Below are 16,079 nucleotides of genomic sequence, written 5' to 3'. Positions count from 1 at the left end.
GGTGGCTTTTTCCACATTACCTCCTTTTTGTGGGGGCTGGGCTGTGATTGGAACTCAGATGTACTTGGAAAGGAAATCAATAGTGACTAAGCTCCCAGGCCTGGCCCTGATGTTTTCTGGATTGGGATAGAATGAAAAGCTTCCTAAAAATGTTACTCTTTTCAACTCTTAGGATAGGGGTGCTGAAAGAAAAGGGAGAGACCATGGGTGGGTCCAATTCATGTCTGTTTAAAAAGAAAATTCCGGCCAGGTGCAGTGGCTCACGCCTGTAATCTCAGCCTTTGGGAGGCCAAGGTGGTTGAATCACGAGGTTAGGAGTTTGAGACCAGTCTGGCCAACATGATGAAACCCCGTTTCTACTAAAAATACAAAAAGTTAGTTGGGCGTGGTGGCAGGCACCTGTAATCCCAGGTACTCGGGAGGCAGAAGTTGCAGTGAGCTGAGATTGTGCCACTGCACTCCAGCCTGGCTGACAGTGTGAAACTCCGTCTCAAGAAAAAAAGAAAATTCCAAATTCTGGGAGTTTTTCCATCAGTATCTGAGCCAGTTGGCAGGAAAGTTGAAAGAATGAAAGGAGACATGCCCAGGGCACCTGCTGGGAGAGGGAGCAGGGCTCAGGTAGCAGAGCCCTTTCCCAGGATGATAACCTCCTTGCCTTTGGTTGCAGAGAGGGGACACTGACCTCACCTTCTTCTCTGAGGACTGTTTTCACTTCTCAGACCGTGGGCATGCCGAGATGGCCATCGCACTCTGGAACAACATGGTGAGCAGCCAAGGGCCTGGTGGGCCTTGTCAAGCGGGAATCCAAGGATATTGACTCTCCGTCTCACAATGGCAAACCTACTGGAGACATGGCTTCTTTCTCCCCAAAGCCCAAAATGGCAGCACACCTTATTGGTCCTGATAGATTAATTCCAAAGGGAAAATACCCTATATTTATCCAACACCCTTTGAAAGTTATACAAACACACACACACACAACTTTATTCTTTGTTCCTTCAGCAATGCCCAGGTACTGCGAGGGCATCCCTTTGTAATCAGATAGGTTGGCTGGATGAAAATACCAACTTCTACCTCTTACTGTGTGACCTTGGGCAAACGATCTCTCCGGCCACCTGTAGCAACATCTATAAAACAGTGAAAACAAGACAGGTCTCAGAAAATGCATTGAGATCATGTGTACATGGCACCCAGCACAATAGTTATCACTCAGCAAATGTCAGCACCATCAGCCTTCCAAGCACTCCGGGCTCAACTCATACCCAACTCATTTCTTTAAACATCGAAAAGTGGAGATCCACACAGCCTGTTTTCCCAAGCTGATACCTATTCCAGTCCTTTCTGTTGGGGAGAAGGGACCTTATGAAATGAACATACAGTCCAGGGGTCTTTCAGGGACACCTGGCTGGTGCTTCCACTCTGCCTTCTGTGGCTGGCCACCAACAACTGAACGGTTTCTGCACAGCACTTGACCTGTCACCCCCAACAACTGGATCCTCTTGCACGGAGCAAATGAAATGCCTTCCCAACCCAATGGTTTCTTTTAATCCAGGCTCAGTGGGTAACACAATCCCCACCCCAACCTGTATGTTCCCTTCTTTGTCCTATGACAACTAAACAAGCTACATTCCAGCTCCTTTTATCACAGTTTCAGGCCCATAGTGTCTCTGCCAACCACCGCTGTGCAAACATTCCCACCCCTGTCAGCTCATCCAGTATGTCCAGCATCTCACTCAGCTGACTCACAATATTGACTTTCTCCTTAGCTATATCATCTCTTCCTCTCTAACAACCTCTTCTTTTAAGAACAGCATGTAAACTGGCTTTATCCTTGGCCTAGTTAATGACAGACTCAGCTAATGTCGACTTCCATTGTCAGGGGGTTTTCCTCCTGTGGACATCACGTACCTGCCCACTCCAAGAACTTCTGTTGTACTCTTTCAGCCCAAGACTCTGGATTGTAACCAAAATATCTTTGAGTTTGCCCCACAATTTTTAGATCAGTTTATATGGTATAATTCCTGTTTCTTTTGTGGATTTTGTTTTGAAGGCAGTTGTCCTTCAGTGGCTGAATCATGTGACTTTATTCCTTTGTAAAAATCCTCCCAAAGAAAGGGTACCTATTCCCTGTTCCTTTTCCCCTGAGACCTCAGGGGAATCCACAGATGCCCTTGGCCCTTCCTTCCCAGTTTTTTCATCAAGGTATGGCCTTCCTACCAGGTGGCACTCCAAGTCTGCTTAAATCTGGGACCCTCCAGGAATCTCCTGGGGCTGGATAGCCATAGTGACAGCTGGAACATGAAGAAGAGTCCATTGGTTTCTTTTCTTGTGAATTAACAATGTAGCTCTGGCTAGGCACAGTGGCTCATGCCTGTAATCCCAGCACTTTGGGAGGCCGAGGCAGGTGGATCGCTGGAGCCCAGGAATTAAACACCAACCTGGGCAACACAGGGGAGATCCTGTCTCTACAAAAACAATCAAAATATTAGCCAGGTGTGGTGGTGCATGCCTGTAGTCCCAGCTGCTCAGAAGGCTGACGTGAGAAGATCAGTTGAGCATGGGAGGTCAAGGCTGCAGTGAGCCGAGATGGCACCACTGCACTCCAGCCTGGGCAATAGACCGAGACCCTATCTCAAAAAAAAAAAAAAAAAAAAAAAAAAAATCTATGTAGCTCTGGCCTTCTCTTCCAAAGCAGTTCAGTAGCTCTTCCCATTCACTCAGGTAAGAGGCCTTTATTTCATAAAGATAAGTGGGAGGAGTTTAGATATGAAAACAAAATGTAAACACTGCACTGGAGCTATTGTGGAAACAAAACAAGACTGTCCATGGTTCCCCAGCCATTATTATCTCAGCCATACCCCGAATTTCAAAATAACAAAAACAAAACTAAAGCCATCCAGGGGTTTCTTATCCTAGGCTCTATAATTTGGGGAAATAATTATACAGTCTAATGTTTTCATCGAAAGCCAATCTTAGACATAAAGCTGTAGCATCATGCCAACTTTTCAGATCGGCTTCTGGCTGGAATTTCACCCCTGGAGTAACAAAAAATAAATAATAGACCATTAGAGCTGGAACAGACTGAGAGGTCATCTGGCCAGAACATTCTGTAACTAAAGCATAGAGACATGAAGCAGTTTGCCCAACATAACACAGACTGTTCATGGCACAAGGGGGATTAGAGCACAGGTTTTTCTAGTCCTTTCCTGGCGACCTGGCCACGCCACCACCCTCCCCACTGCTCCCAACCTGATAAGCACATATATACCCGGTGAATTCATGTCTCACAGTTAGAGTCCTGTGACATAGTGTCTGCAGGCTTTGGCTGATGTTCCCAGGGTTCCCTACTAGGAAACAAAAAGCACCTTAAACTATTTCATCTCCCACCCCTCCTCTCACGTCCTGCTCGAGACTTTTGCAAAGGCAAAGCCAGAAGCTCCAGCAGCACCAGGGGATGTTTTCCTCTTCCTCTGCCTTCTTTTGTCTTATCTCAAGAGTTTCTCTTTCCTGAGGCCTAGTCCTCTACTGCTGCCTGCACCCTCTTCTGTGGAAATCCTGCTCTCAGCCAGTGTTTGTATCTCCCCAGGTGCTGGGTGACAGCTCCAGCCTAACTGACATCCCTGTCTTCAGACTTAGAGCTCTTAGAATCGCGACTCTCAGCTCTGGCTGCATATTAGAATCATTCAGGGACATGTCTGTATGTATGTATGACAGAGTCTCACTCTGTTGCCCAGGTTGGAGAGCAATGGCGCAATCTCAGCTCACTGCAACCTCCGTCTCCTGGATTCAAGCGATTCTCCTGCCTCAGTCTCCCAAGTAGCTGGGATTACAGGTGCATGCCACCGTACCCAGCTAATTTTTGTATTTTTAGTACAGACAAGGTTTCACCATGTTGGCCAGGCTGGTCTTTAGCTCGTGACCTCAGGAGATCCACCCACCTCGGCCTCCCAAAGTGCTGGGATTATAGGTGTGAGCCACAATGCTGGGCCATCCAGGGACTTTTAAAACAATTAGTGCCTACAGCCACTTTGGAAAATTCTTTGGTATATTTAATAATGCTGAACACATGTATTTCCTGTGATCCAAGGATTTCACTCCTAGGTATATCCCCAAAAGAAAGGTATACGTGTGTCCACCAAAAGATACACACAAGAATATTCACAGCAGCACTATTTATAAACAGCCCCAAACTAGAAACTCCCCAAATGTCCACTGACAGTAGGATGGATGAATCAACTGTGGCACATTCATACTAAGGAATACCATACAGGTTTGACCGCATCTGCGGCTTTAAAAAAATCAAGCAGGGTGATGTGACACAGAGTAATGGCCGGGAAGAGGGAAGCCTCACTGAAGGCTTGAACAAACTTCAACAACATCCAACAATATCTATAAAGTTCAAAAGCAAGCAGCTTGGCATATGGGGTTAGAAGTCAGCATGATGGTGTAGAGACTTACTGGAGGATGAATAGTCCTGGAAGAAGGTGGAAAGGGGCTTCTGAGGACTGTAATAGTCTATTTGCCTGACTAGATGCTGGTATGTTCATTTTATCAAAACTTATCTGTTGCTCACTTACGATTTGTACTAGTTTCTATGTGTATGCTAGCTTCAATTAAAAGTTTACTTGAGGCCCGGTGCAGTGGTTCACACCTGTAATCCCAGCACTTTGGGAGGCTGAGGCAGGCAGATCACCTGAGGTCAGGAGTTCAAGACCAACCTAGCCAACATGGTGAAACCCCATCTCTACTAAAAATACAAAATTAGCCAAGCGTGCTGGCACACACCCATAATTCCAGCTACTTGGGAGGCTGAGACAGGAAAATCGCTTGAACCCAGGAGGCGGGGGTTGCAGTGAGCCAAGATCACATCATTGCACTCCAGCCTGGGTGACAAGAGAAAAACTCTGTCTCAAATTAAAAAAAAAAAAAAAAAAAAAAAAGTTTACTTGAAAAACAATATCAGTGCCTGACCGGGCTTAGCCCCAGAGATTCTGACTTAATTGGTCTGGAGTGCGAGCTGGATTCGGTACTTTGTGAAAACTCCTGAGATTATTTTAATGTGCAGGGTTTATGAACCACTGCCTTAGATCTGGTCCCCACAGAGAAATCAAGTAATCTGTATAAAAGAAAACCTGACCCAGTCACTCCCCTGCTTTCAAACTTCCAAAGCCTCCCACCTCTGAAGGAGGCAGGCCAGGCCCCATAGCACAGCACACTAGGCCTCTGGGACTTGGCCTGGTTCACCTGATTAACCTCTCTGGCTACCATTTCCACCAGCATCTGCCTCGCATGTTGCAGTCTGGTGACTCCAGCAGCGTCCTGCACCACCCATGGTGTTCCACACCTCTGCTCACTCTTGCTCTCCTCCTTCTCCTGGATTGCCCTTCTCACCTCCTTGCCTACTCCACCACTCAACTGAGGTGCCACCTCCTGTGGGAAGCTACCTCTGAATCTCCAGGACAGGCCAGTGGCCCACCCAGGTCCATCACACCCTGCCCAGTCCTGTCATTTACTACGTGGTTGGTAGCCACAGCGCCTGGCTTAGGAAAGATTGGTTCTAGGAAAAACAATTTCATTCCCTGTGGCCAGCTCCAAGCCTTCCCCCACCAAGCTTCTCCATTCAGGTCTCTGTGACTTTAATTAATTCATCCATCCATCCAACAAGTATTTACTGAGCACTGCTATGTGCTAGGTACTGCTCCAGGTGCTGAGGACTCAGCAGTGAAAAAAAGATGACTCCTGGTCTCATGGGACATACAGTATAGTAGGGAAAAGACAGATAATCAACAAGGTACTTTCCGACCACATCTGTGTCTTAAGAAAAAGTCAAGCAGAGTGATGTGATACAGAGTAATGGTGGGGGAGAGGGAGGCCTCCCTGAAGAAGTGACAGTGAATTGAGAAGCGCATGTCAAGAGGTTGCCAGGCAGAGGAAATAGGACCCACATGGGCCTAGAGTCAGGAATGAGCTTGAAGTGTCTGAGGAACTTAAAGGCCAGTGTGACCAGAGGGAAGTGAACAAGGTCAAAGAGTTGGGCAGGGGCCAGGTCCCTAGATGCTTCTAAGCAGGAGAGTGATATGCTCTGGCTTACCCCTGGGTCCGTGTACCCTGGACTGGAAGAAAGCAAGAGTGGACCTGGAAAGACCACTAGGAGACTGCTGGTGATGGGTGAGAGAGGAAGGGGGCTGAGACTAGGGTCAGGGCAGAGGAGGAGAGAAGCTGTCGTGAGCTGGCGGATGCATGATGGGGAAGAGGAACAAAGGACGACTTTTTGGTTTGGGGTCTAAGAAACTGGGTGGATGGTTGAGCAGGTAGAGAAAAATCAGTGTGGGAGGAAAAAAAATCAAGACTTCTGTTTTGGACATGGTGTGAACTGCCTTCCAGACATCCACATAGAGGTATCGGGATACAGAAGTCTGGAACTCACAGAGGAAGTCAAGGCTGGAGATTGAAAAAAAAAAAAAAAAAAAAAAAAAAAAAAGTGGGGTTATTAGCATAGAGGGCCAATATGGTGCAGCCCTGTCTCTACTGAAAATACAAAAATTATCCAGGCGTGGTGGCATGCACCTGTAATCCCAGCTACTCAGGAAGGCTGAGGCAGGAGAATTGCTTGAACCCAGAGACGGGGCAGAGGTTGCAGTAAGCTGAGATCGTGCCATTGCACTCCAGCCTGGGTGACAGGGCAAGATTCTGTCTTTAAAAAAAAAAAAAAAAAAAAAAAAAAGCCACTACAGGATCAACTAAGAGCTCTTAGAGAAAGAAAAGGTAGAAAAGAGTGTAAGGCCAACTACCCAGTCCTGGGCATTCATTCCTGCTTTCAACTCCAGTGAGAGACGAGAAGGAGTGTGTGGAGGTAGACGGGAAATGAGAACAATGCTGTGTCCAGAGAGCCAAAAGAAGTCAGTGTTTCAAGAGAGAGAGAGCTGTCAACTTTGATGAATGCTCCTGAGAAGCCAAGAAAGATGAAGACAAAAAAAAAAAAAGACCTTTGGCTCTGCCCATATGGAGATCATTGGTGGCCAGGGCCAGAGCTTCCATCCAGCGATGGAGACTGCAGACTGGCTGGAGTGAGCAGCAGAGAGAAGGAGAGGTTAGGAAGTGCTGCCAGCACCTATAGACAGCTCTTTCCAGAAGTTATGAGAAGTAACAGCCACGGTCACCGGAGGGGACATGGATCAAAGAAAGGACAGGTGAAGGGGGGGAGATGTCGGAGCAGGTTGTGTACTGACAAGAAGGAACCAGTAGAAAGGGAGAAATTGACGTACTCATCAAACCCTTGTAATCACGATCATCTTCTGTGTGAATTAGTTCTGGGTTCCTGGAATAGCATCGAGAATCAGCCGCCCTGACCTTTAGCATTTATTCTGTCACTGTTACGATAGGCTTGAGTCTCCTCAGTTCTTAAGAAAGTGGAAATAATACTACCTTATGTATGTAAGCCACCCCAATCACATGTGCTTTTATGCCATCTTCTCATTTGATGCTCACAACAAACCAAGGTGTCAGGATAGGATGTCATGCCTGTCCCTAACCTCAGAGAAGTAGCCAGCCCAGCACTGCACAGCTCGTTACCAGCAGAGCCTGGATCCCAGCCATCTGCCCATCATGCTCAGTCTAGTCACCCTGGCATCTCTCCCAGGAACAGAACTGCCCTCCCTCCTCCAATTGTGTTACTAAGGAGCAGGTGTAAAAGGCCTTCAGACAACAGAAAGTGCGATGATGGGCCAGGTGTGGTCATGAGCTCAGATAGTGGACTTTCACCCCCCTCCCTGGCAATACCCTGTGGTCAGGAGCAGGCAGATTACACAAAGAGTGGAGGCTAGATGTTCCAAACAGACTCTGAATAGGTGACAGTGCCAGGGCCTCATTCTGCTCAGTGCTGGCCACAAGTTGGGCCTGGCTACTGGCTAAAAGATGCTGGGGAGGGGAATACAGCAGCTCCCAGCTCATCCTCAGAGGGTCCTGGGATCAAAGGTATTTACACCCAGGGATATTTCAGATAAATCTTTTCATTGATGTGGAAAACATACAAAGTGGCACAAGTGAGAAACTCCGATTTCCTAAGGTTGACAAGTCAAGTGCAGTAATGATGTCATGGTAACCCATATGTTTCCAAAGATTCCTGAGGTTGACTAGCCCCATGCACTTTGAGAAATTGGTAAATAGGATTGTCATTGTTTTATAAAATTGAAAACACAGTGTCTTGCAATCACAGCCACTCACAAAGGAAGCCAGAGATGGTCCCAGCCCCTCCACAGACTTCCTGTGGACTCAGGACCGGTGGTCTCTCCTGGGCCTTGCTGTACCCGGCAAATCCAGCGGCACAGACTCAGGGTCCTGCCCTGCTGACAGATGCTGCCTAGTCCTTCTGTGCGTCATAAGTCAGCTCCCGCTCAGCCCCAGGTTGCTGGGTGTCTGCTGTGGGCCAAAAGCCAGCCACTTTGCTGGTTTCTATCCCCCACCCACTTCCCGAGGGAGGGGCTCTGGTGTGAGACACCCCCTCAGAGAGGAAAGTGTCTCCCAGATTTGGAGAGAATCAACGTGTCCTTTCTCTCTCTCCAGCTGGAACCAGTGGGCCGCAAGACTACCTCCAACAACTTCACCCACAGCCGAGCCAAACTCAAGTGCCCCTCTCCTGTGAGTAAACGTCCTGCCTGCCCCAGGTAGAACAGATGCCTGGGGTGGGGGTTGTCCTGTCCCCTGGAAGCACAGAGGAGTCCCTGGGGAGGCTCCCTCAAATGTGGCTTCACTCACTGCCATCTTCTCAAATCCTACCTGTCCCCAATGCCATGGAAACTTCTCAGTGTGTGGGCAGCCATGGAGTGAGTGAGGGGAGAGAACATTCAACAACTCCAACTGAAGTGAGGACAGTCACTCAGGGAGGCAGATGAGCACTGGCGGGTGTCTCGGGTTACCCATTCCTTCCGAAAGCTCTGATGCATCCTCAGTCTTAAAAGTGCATCAAGGCTAGGCGTGGTGGCTCACGCCTATAATCCCAGCACTTTGGGAGGCCGAGGCAGGCAGATCACCTGAGGTCTGGAGTACAAGACCAGCCTGGCCAACATAGTGAAACCCTGTCTCTACTAAAAATATAAAAGTTAGCCGGGCATGGTGGCGGGTGCCTGTAATCCCCGCTACTCGGGAGGCTGAGGCAGGAGAATCACTTGACCCCGGGAGGCAGAGGTTGCAGTGAGCTGAGATCGTGCCACTGCACTCCAGACTGAGTGACAGAGTGAGACTGTCTCAAAAATAAAGTGCATCAAGCAGCTGTCCCGTGCCAGGCAGTATACTAGGATCTGGGGATCGGGAGGCAAAGATAAAATAGACTCAGTGTCTGTTCCTGGAGCCTGCAATGGTCTTCCTCCCTCGCCACACCCACTGCCCTCGCCTGACCCACCATCGAAGCCTATGACTTGTCTCCCCAGCTCTCTTCTCTCTCTTCTCCATCCACCCTACACTTGCTTCCAGACACAGATAGACCTTCCTGGAAATAACTTGCCCCATCAAGGCTGCTTGAAATCCTTGCCTGATCCCTACTGCCCATTGACCACAGTCCGGAGGAAGGGTCACCTCCCTCCATTATACACACACTGCACTCCTGGCTGGTGGATCCATCTCCCAGGAAGCCCCACGACTGCCCGCATCCAGGCCTTTCCTTTTGCCATCTGCTCCTGGAGTTTCATCTTCCATCTGCTATGAGAACATCCGCCTCCCTCCAGGCCCAGATGTTGCCTTCGGAAGCGACGGTTTCACCTTCTCTTGCCTACCATTCCTGTCTCCAGACACTCACCCGTGTGGGTCTCCTTTTCTATGTGTAGCTCTCATAAGACACTGACCCAGTCTCCTTTATGGTGTGATTGTTTCTGCACGTCTCACCTTCCTCCTGGGCCACAAGAAAAGATGTCACATCTTAACCCTCCGGTCTCATCACAGCTTCCAGCAAGGGGGCTCAACACAGCAGGTGCCCAATTCACATTCACTGAGAGAAAGGAGAGTGGAGAGGGGTGTAGGAAGGCAAGGATGCACACGATCTACCCACATGCCTCCCCTCCCGGCCCTTCTGATTTGCGGATCTTTCATCTACTACAAAACCAGCTGTCCTTCCATGCTGCCCTTCCCTGATTTCTGCCTACTCCTGGGATGGGAGAATGGGGACACTTGTGTCCACGAGGAAGCAGAGGTGGGAGTTCTACAGGCCCCCCAGGGCTCTCTGCCATTGGTCACCTATCAGTTCCCAATCTTTCAAAATCAGGTTTGACGGCCAAGGAAACGCTGGTGAGAAACCAAAAGAAGGTTCTAGCTGGGTGTTGACCTCTTTAGAGGCCCATCGTGCTAAAGAGGGTTTGGGCACAACCTAAATGAGGGAGCTTTACAAAAGGGAAGCAGAGGTGAAAACGTGCAGGGTTATCACAGCGTCTCAGGAATGGGGACTAGGCAAGTCTTGGCTTGGTTATGGATGGTTCACGGAGATCCTTTCCGCTGACCCCTGCTCCTCCTCCACAGGAGAGCCCTTACCTCTACACCCTGCGGAATAGCCGACTGCTCCCAGACCAGGCTGAAGAAGCCCCCGAGGTGCTCTACTGGGCTGTGCCAGTGGCGGCGGGAGTCGGCCTTGTGGTGGGGGTCATCGGGACAGTGGTCTGGAGGTGCAGGAGAGGTGGCCGGAGGGAAGATCCTCCAATGAACCTGCGCACTGTGGCCCTCTAGGCCCGGGGGTGGGTCCTCACCCTAAACTCCCTATAGCCACTCTCCTCACTGCCCTCCGCCCCAGCCACTCACGGCCACCAAGACATGCGCTTCACTGCCTGGTGCCACAGGAAGCCCAGGGGACAGTCACAACTTCTCGGGGCCTGGGCTTCTTCCAGGCCTATGCTCCTGGAATGGATACATTTAAATAAAGTCCAAAGCTGTTTTATTCCTTGGTTTGCCTGCGTGAAGCACTCACCTTCCAGCTCTTGTGCAGCCCAGGTGTGGGAGCTGCCGCTTTTCGTGGCCTGCCTCCGGCAGGGCTGCCCAAGCCACGGCCAACCAGAGCCCAAACTGCCTGCCTCCAGGATCATATCCTCAAGTCACCAAACCCACTATTTCAAAGGCAGAAAAAATGCTGGTCACCAGGTGGTGGCTGGAATTTTGGAGCTGGCTGGCTGCCATTCAGTCCAATCCAACGCATACCTATTAAGCAACTGTTTTGTATCCAGGACAATGAGGAGCACTGCGGTGCCTCCTAGGCTGTGCATGTCACAGCCTGGCCGAGAGGTCAAACTCCTTCAACAACCAAGAAGCCACGTGATGATGTGTAACTACTAGGGCATCAGTAGGTAAATGTGTCTGATTGTTTTAAAGAATAGAAAGGGTTCTTCGGGGAAAGTTTCTCGGGGGAGAGCAACCTTCACATGTCATTTTGGGAAAAGGAAAAAAAAAATGATTGGGACACAAATACCTCCTATATTCTCAACCTGATTTTCTCAAGATTCTAAATTTAGGAAAAAATTCCTATTTCTATATGCCCAGGTTTCTGAGAGAAAGCTAGAGAGAGTCTGAAAATATAGGCTGCATTCACTGAGCCCCTGCTAGGGGCGAGGCCCCGCGCTGGAGGCCTTCCACAGATGGTCTCTTTTATTCTGCACAAAAGCCCAGGGTGGGGGTAAAGGGAAAATCTTTGAAAATAGAAGTGATGGTTGCACAACATCGTGAATGTACTAAAGGCCGCAAATTGTTCCATTTAAAATGATTAATTGTGTATCATGTGAATTTCACTTCAATAAAAAAGAATCCAGGGAGGTAGACATCATCTGCATTTTAAACCTCTCTCAGATCCTGAAGTCCGGGATGATAAAGAGCCTGAGTCAGAATCCCGGATGCAACACTGAAATGTTGTGCCCTGAAGCTGCCTTCGCCAGCCTGAGCCCAGTTTCTCAGGCTCTGCATCTGTAAAAATTGGAATAAGAGTACACATTTTCTTATCTCACGGTGCTGTTGAAAAATAAGGAACTGTGTGTGAACCTCTAACTCTAAAATGCTGCACAACTGAAAATGGCCTTTTTCCTCAGTGAAGAGTTGGGATAAGGCCCAGACTGTTGGGGAAGATGTGAGACCCAGAGATGTGAGTTTGGGGAAATGGGGTAGTAACATATGAGTGGAGACTGCCCGCCTTCCTCTCAGGGAGGTTCATCATCTTATCTCTTTCTGGCACAACAGAGAATCCGGAGGACCTATACCCAGTTCCGTGTTCTTCTGGGCTTCAGTGTCTGTTTCTATATAATGGGAACAGCATGCATTCCCCTACTTTTTCCTATACACTGGAAAACATGGTGACCAAGTCACACATCCCAGTTTATGCTCCCGGCTTAAGACAGTGTAACGACAAAGGTAACCCTTACCCTCCTGGTTTGAGACAGTGTAACAGAGGTAATCCTTACGCTCCTGGTTTGAGACAGTATAAACGACAAAGGTAACATAGGAAGTCAAGGAGTTCGCTTCACTGCCCCTCCCTCCACCCCACCCCTTTTTTTTCCTGCAAGTTTCTATTCTTCCAGCAGCTCCTACCTCAAAGCAGCACGGATTCACAACCACAGGCTCCCCTCATTAGGGTGTGGTGAGGGAGGGTGTTGGAATCCACACTGCCAGAGTAATCCAGACTAAAACATCAACAAATGGTCCCAGCTGGTTCACCAAGGAACACTTGGCAAAACAAAGAAATCCTGTCTGGAGCGACACGGACACAGCCACAAACCAGTCACCAAATTCCCAGCAAGTATGTGCTAAGAAGCCAAAAATTAAAAATACGTGAGAAGCACCCTCTGGAAATTGGTGGTATTACACACATACACTGGCTATGTGCCATGTTGTTTTTCTGTAGGAAAATGTCCAGTCTAGCTAGAATGGCACCCACAGCCACACCATGAACAAAGCCACCAAATACCTGAGGAAGACACAGTCCATGGCACTCCCCATGGAGGCTTCTGAATTCAGAAAAGATAGACTGGTGTGGCTTAAACCTGGTCCAAGTCTTCCTAAAGGACATGGAACTTTGAGCTCTGAAAAGATGGAGAATGGTTACCAAAAGGAATGAGGTTGTCGAGACTGGGAAAACTCCATGCAGATGGAGAGATGAGCATGGTGAATATGGGGGACCAGGAAAAATAAGGATGGATGAGCCAGATATGGGTTAGAGGACGTGATGGAAAGGACGAGGAATTGATAGCGATTACATTGTTTTGATGGTTGTAACATCAGGCTACACTTGACTAGGGAATATAAATGTTAGTGAGAAAAGATTTGTACAAAGAAAGAAAATGCTAATAAAAGTTGACATAAAGTGCTTGTGATGTGGTGGGCACCGTGGTGCACAATAATGAAACTTCACACATCCCTATCACCATTCCCTTTCTACAGAGAAGGAAACCAAGACTCAGGGAAGAAGTAACTGGCCCAGAGTTATACTTTGATTACATAATGCGACATTTGTCCAAATGAGTACTGGAGCCCAGAGTAGGGGGGTAACCCAGAAAAATAAAACCACCACTGGTTGCAGCAGTGAATTGGGCCAAATTGCAAATAAATGTGGTATAAAATAAAGACCTAGAATGTCTGATGGCACCATTGTTCCTCTGCTTTCAACTGGTCTGAAAAACTCAACTATCTCTAGTTAATAATCTATGAATTTTTTTTTTTTTTTTTTTTTTTTTTGAGATGGAGTCTTGCTCTGTGGCCTAGGCTGGAGTGCAGTGGTACAATCTCGGCTCACTGCAACCTCTGCCTCCCGGGTTCAAGCGATTCTCCTGCCTCAGCCTCCTGAGTAGCTGGGATTACAGGCATGCGCCACCTCGCCCAGCTAATTTTTGTATTTTTAGTAGATACGGGGTTTTGCCGTGTTGGCCAGGCTGGTCTCAAACTCCTGACCTCAGGTGATCCGCCCAGCTTGGCCTCCCAAAGTGCTAGGATTACAGGGGTGAGCCACCATGCCCAGCCAATAATCTATGATTTAAAACATTATGGGGACTAAGATTTCTTTTGCTAGTGTATGTGTGACATTATAGCACAAGCTGGTCCAACCCATAGCCCGCATGCGGCCCAGGATGGCTTTGAATGCCACCCAACACAAATCTGTAAACTTTCTTAAAACATTACGAGATTTTGTGTGTGTGTGTGTGATTTTCTTTTTAGCTCATCCCCTATCTTTAGTGTTAGTTTAGTGTTAGTGTATTTTATGTGTGGCCCAAGACAATTCTTCTTCCAATGTGTCCCAGAAAAGCCAAAAGATTGAATACCCTTGTTCTAGCAGCTAATAAATCATTTAATTAGGAAAAAACAATCCCTGTGAGAATCAAATGTAACAACTGGCAAGATTAGATCCACACATTTTATATAACAGCAGCATCAAAAAAGACTGTATGTATGTTTAGAAAGATAAAAGACAAAAGGAATTTAAAATATGAGGCAAGAACACCATGTTATTTTTTTAAAAATAAAGGCAGATTTGTGAAAGAACTAAGAACCAGATAAAACTTCTAGAAATGAAATACATTGTTATTAGAGAAAAATAAACTTCAGTAAATGTGTTCAAATAACAGGCTGGGCCCTTAGTGAACCAACATTTGTGTGTTTACTGTATACCAGGTACTGTTTTTAGCAGTAAGTCTGTATTTTTTATTAATTCTCACAATAGCCCCTTGAAGTAGGTGCTATTATAATCCTTACAGAGAAAATGAAGCATGTCCTGTATCTTTTCAGTCTTTTTGTAAGAATTAAATGAGATTTAAAAAAATACTGAAAAAATAGGTATTCAATAATTAGCTCTCTCTCTCTCTCCTTTCTATATCAGTATTAATTCCAATACAATATGATTCAGGGGCTTTGTAAAATAATCGCAATAATTAAAATATACTTGGCACCTTATAGTTTACAAAATATTTTAATATGTTCTCATTTGATCCATACCACAAATTTGTAAGATAAGCAAAGTACAGTACAGCGGTTCTACGGCTTATTAGTGGGTAATACATTCTTTTATTTTTTTTTTTTTGAGACAGAGTCTCGCTCTGTTGCCCAGGCTGGAGCGCAGTGGCGCAATCTGAGTTTACTGTAGTCTCCACCTCCCAGGCTCAAGAGATCCTCCTGACTCATCCTCCCAAGGAGCTGAGACTACAGGCGAACACCACCATGCCTGGCTAATTTTTCTATTTTTTGTAGAGACAGGGTTTCGACATGTTGCCCAAGCTGCTTTTGAACTCCTGAGTTCAGGTGATCCACCAGCCTCGGCGTCCCAAAGTGCTGGGATTATAGGTGTAACAGGCCACCATGGCTGGCCTATTAGGGGATACTTTCTAAGAACCCTGCAGCTCAGTGGATGCACTGAAACTATGGACAGTGCTGAATCCTATATATACTATGCTTTTTCCTATACATTCATACCTATGATAAGGTTTAATTTATAACTTAAAGTGAGATGAACAACAATAAAAGAATTACGATATACAATAAAAATTATGTGAATGTGGTCTCTCTTGCCTACTCGCCCTTCTTGTTTTGATGTTGACGTGAGATGTACCATGACTACAGGATGAGATGAAGTGAGGGGAATGAGGTTAGGCTACTATTGACTTTCTGACCTTGAGGAACTGAAACCACAGAAAGCAAAATTGTGGATAAGGAGGGGCAACTATATCATTAAGAAAATGTATCTCAAACTTAGAAATAAGTGACCACATGTCCTGTCAATGTTATTTAACAATATTCTAAGAAATATTTAGTTATCTAGACTGTACCTACATTTGACTTTGCCATTTATTACTATTTAATTAGGGCCTGAACACTACGAAGTTATGTTGACTTGCGGATTTCTGACTGGCAAAAAAGATAACCTCAAGGTTATGGTTTTATGCCCCTATAGCACATTAACCAGTTTTGTATCTATTAGCAAAAGCATTTCAGCTTGCCAGGGCTTAGCAAAAGCATGACACTCAATTGCTCCACTACCACCACTCCCGTCTTCGTGCAATGCTCAGAAGACACCAAACAAGTCACTCTAAGCTCGATCCACTGTTCTGGCAACTGGCACTGTGACATAGCAAGGGCCT

At 47.0% G+C, this 16,079-nt stretch overlaps 1 protein-coding gene across 3 annotated transcripts in view; it reads left to right on the top strand.

Annotated features, from left to right (window-relative positions):
- The window catches only part of PLB1 (phospholipase B1), a 118,637-nt gene extending 107,615 nt beyond the window's left edge, over positions 1 to 11,022 (top strand). For 2 of the 3 annotated variants that reach the window (XM_054547687.2, XM_054547686.2), the window contains 3 exons: positions 668 to 763; positions 8,563 to 8,637; positions 10,504 to 11,022. In XM_054547687.2, the coding sequence (XP_054403662.1) occupies positions 668 to 763; positions 8,563 to 8,637; positions 10,504 to 10,707 (375 nt within the window). In that variant the 3' untranslated portion in view covers positions 10,708 to 11,022. The remainder of the gene's footprint in view (positions 1 to 667; positions 764 to 8,562; positions 8,638 to 10,503) is intronic. The other variant, XM_054547688.2, reaches the window with a different exon arrangement.
- The last annotated feature ends 5,057 nt before the right edge of the window (positions 11,023 to 16,079 follow it).

This window comes from Pongo abelii, chromosome 12, assembly GCF_028885655.2.
Source record: "Pongo abelii isolate AG06213 chromosome 12, NHGRI_mPonAbe1-v2.0_pri, whole genome shotgun sequence".
Lineage (NCBI taxonomy): Eukaryota > Metazoa > Chordata > Mammalia > Primates > Hominidae > Pongo > Pongo abelii.
This window is presented reverse-complemented; position numbering and strand designations above follow the sequence as displayed.